The sequence below is a fragment of the Morus notabilis genome, unplaced genomic scaffold, assembly GCF_000414095.1.
Source record: "Morus notabilis unplaced genomic scaffold, ASM41409v2 Scaffold1009, whole genome shotgun sequence".
Classification (NCBI taxonomy): domain Eukaryota; kingdom Viridiplantae; phylum Streptophyta; class Magnoliopsida; order Rosales; family Moraceae; genus Morus; species Morus notabilis.
The window spans coordinates 10,157-13,807 of record NW_010357868.1 but is presented as its reverse complement, the minus strand read 5'-3'; the positions used below and the strand labels follow the sequence as shown (position 1 = coordinate 13,807).

Genomic DNA, 3,651 nt, shown 5'->3' with positions numbered 1-3,651 from the left:
TTTCACCCTTACAAACCCAAACCCAACACCATCCTCTCTCTTACTAACATAACCAACACAACACAACTCATCATCTCTCTTCAATTTTTTATATTTATATATATATACATATACATATTTATATATATCTCCTTTTAACCCAATTCACTTCTCTCTTTCTTTTTCTTTTTTCTTTTTCCTTTCTCTTTTGGGGTTTTGACATTGTTGTATGGCTTTGATTGTGGACCAGCAATCAAACTTGAAGCACTTTTGTAGAATCTGCAAGAAAGGGTTTGGGTGCGGTAGGGCTCTGGGAGGGCACATGAGGGCGCACGGCATCGGTGACGACAGCGGCGGCCACTTTGACGACGAAGACGCAGCCAACGACTGGGAGGACAAGCTTGCCGCCGGCGCCGGCAACGTCCCGCCGGCAAACAAGCGCATGTACGCCTTGAGAACAAACCCTAACCGCCTGAGGAGCTGCCGGGCGTGCGAGAACTGCGGCAAGGAGTTCTTGTCGTGGAAATCTTTCCTCGAACACGGAAAATGCGGCTCCGAGGATGCCGAGTCGCTCCTATCCTCTCCGGTGGACTCTGGCGACGACCGCCGGGGCTGCGGTAACTGGTCCAAGAGGAAGAGATCGTTTAGGGCGAAAGTGGGCAATACTACCAATTCTCATTGCCCTTCAAGCGAGGAAGAAGACCTGGCTAATTGCTTGATGATGTTGTCTAATGCAGCAGCGGTCGATCCGATGGCGACGGCGGCAGCAGAGCCGGAGGAGTCCTGCGCCTCCGCGAGCAGAGACGAAGAGGCGCAAGCACAAAAGAGGATCAATACCCTGAATTTCATCGCTCCGATTTCTTTTAGGGTCCCGGAGAATAACAATTACAACAACATGAACATGAACAACAAGGCCAAAGGAGTTGCGAGTAATAGTAACAGTAAGGGTTTGTTCGAATGCAAAGCTTGCAAGAAAGTGTTCAATTCCCACCAAGCCTTGGGGGGACACAGAGCCAGCCACAAGAAGGTTAAAGGCTGCTTCGCCGCCCGACTCGACCACAACCAGGGCCTGGACGAAATCCTTGCCGATGACGACGTCATCACGCACGAGGAATTCTTCTCGACCAAATTGGCGACAATGGATCATCATCGCCAATCGGGCTCAAACACAACATTAGCTTCACTGGCCGCGACGTCGAAGAGGAAATCGAAGGTCCACGAGTGCTCAATCTGCCACCGGATTTTTTCGTCGGGGCAGGCCTTGGGAGGCCACAAGAGGTGCCACTGGATCACATCGAACGCGCCGGACACATCAGCATTGGCAAAATTCCAACAGTTCCACGAAAGCATCAACGAGCAAATGATCATAAACAACAATAATCGCAAGGAGAAAAATGATGATCATGCCGATCTTGATCTGATGCTCGACCTTAATTTGCCGGCTCCAGTAATGGATGTCAAGACGACATTATTGTCGACGGAGATTTACTTACAGCCGTGGATAGGATCATCATCAGCGAAAGAAGATCATCGTAACAATACTAGTATTACTATTCAGGATCGCAATCATAGTCATCATCAGCATAATCAACAACAACAACAACGTCATGAGTCGCACCACCAAAACGTCGACGTTGACAACGTGATTCACAACGAAGAGTGCAACAACAACAACAACACTATTAATAGTAATGGGATGATCATGAATCATCATAATCATGATCATCATAATCATCAAGTGGTGGTGGAGGATGAAGATGACAGTAAGGTGAAGTTAGCGAAGCTAAGTGAGCTTAAGGATATGAATATGAGTGAGGGTTCATCATCTTGGTTACAGGTGGGGATTGGTTCAACAACTGATGTTGGAGCTGGCCCTTAAGAGAACAGCCTTTTCTCAAAAGCAAATATATATATGTACATATATATATATATATATATATAAATGTGTGTGTGTGTGTGTGTGTACGAGACCAACCTTTCACCGACGTACTCTCTCTCTTTTTTGGTATAATAATTTTTTGTATTAAGAACTGTAATTAGAATATATCACTCCCCACACACTCATATAATTGAATATTCTTGTTCTTAATCTATTTGATTCATGTAACGTTAATTTTTGTGGGTCAAAGGACTCATGTAAGAGAAATTTATATTCTTAATAAAAAAAAATTTGTTCTTGTGATTTTGTTATTCTGAGAGATTGTTGGATAACATTAAAAGAAAAAAATTGTCTTGTGCCCCTCTAGATAGATTGAATTGCAAGCAAGGCCTGGTGAAACAGTTTGATTTTTTAAACCTTGATCTTAATCCTCTTCTCAAAACATTGACAAGGATGAATAATTAGAAGTATTTAAAAAAAATGGAAATGTAGGTACTTTTTTAAGTATATGGACTGATAAATAATTGCGCTTACTAAAAAGGTTGACTTAACCATGTTCATTGCCTCAGCTCATGTGGACTATGGTGCTATCTGAGCAAGAAGAGCACAAATATACTGCCCAATTAAAATGAAAAAAAGTACACCATGCATTAACATAGATAAAATCAAATCATAAAAGAGTGAAGGGTAGTCGTATAAAATTTTTATCATTAAATTTGATCAAAATCAAAATAAAATAAAAAAAAATAAAAAAAATAATTCATTTCTAATATAAATTTAACGGTTTAAAATAAAGATCTACTAATAAATTTTCTATTCTTATCGCAGAGATCTCTAAAAGAAAATAGAAAAAACGTGCGCTGGGGACAAAACACATTGCACGTGTGACAGAAAAAAGAGAGAGAGAGAGAGAGAGAGAGAAAAAGAGATCAAGATACATGTCAGGTGGAAAAGAGCTGTGTTGTAGCATGTTTCGCGCACTACCACGTTTTATTATTAGTACCTCAAAGTTGGCTAAAACGTTGACTTAGGAGGGCAACAAAGACCGTTTCCATTGGTAATTGTGGGGTCTCAATTAAATCACTGGTTTGGCCTTGGTGGTCACTGTGGTGGTGGTCTGCTTAATCGTGGGTTACCATTCTGCCACGTGGTCATCATCTATTGGTCTGTCATGGTCATGGGTACCTGATCTTTGAGTTGGATATGGAGGGGCCAAAGGACGTGGGGCGAACTACGTACCTCGCCATTTTTATGCCTTCTCAACTTCTTAACAATAATCCTCCTACAAAGTTTGAGATCATGCACGCGTTTTTTTTTTTTTTTTTGAAAACTTCTATAACACCTCTTATCATTTTTAACTACCGATAAAAATTATTATTTTTAATAGTTGAATTAAATTTTTAATTAATGGTTTAATCTCGTAGTGTTCAATTCTTTTTTTTTTTTTTTTTTTTTTGTTAATCCATTTATTTCTACAGACTATATATTTATATGTTTTACATATGAGAGGATCCACACACTCTTCAACTTTGTCTTTTGAGAATACATAGTTGTACGTGGTAGCTCCTTTTGTTTTTTCTTCTTCTTTGGCTTGAAATAATTGAATTTTTCTCAAGTAGTTTATCAAAAGGTCACTTATATTGCTCACTAGATATATTGGCTCTATTGAGAACTTATTATTATTATTTTTTTTTTTTGAAAGGAAACTGGGAGCTTTATTAATAAGTACAACGCGATTTATAAAAGTCGATATTGAGTCTAGCCAAAACTTAATAATAAAACTAGTAAAAGCA

The 3,651-nt window shown here is 39.8% G+C and overlaps 1 protein-coding gene across 1 annotated transcript; it reads left to right on the top strand.

Moving 5' to 3' along the window:
* Positions 1 to 208: 208 nt before the first annotated feature.
* LOC21404614 (zinc finger protein ZAT4) lies at positions 209 to 1,858 on the top strand. Its single transcript, XM_010090941.1, has one exon. It carries the CDS (start codon positions 209 to 211, stop codon positions 1,856 to 1,858), a length of 1,650 nt encoding a protein of 549 aa, XP_010089243.1.
* Positions 1,859 to 3,651: the final 1,793 nt, after the last annotated feature.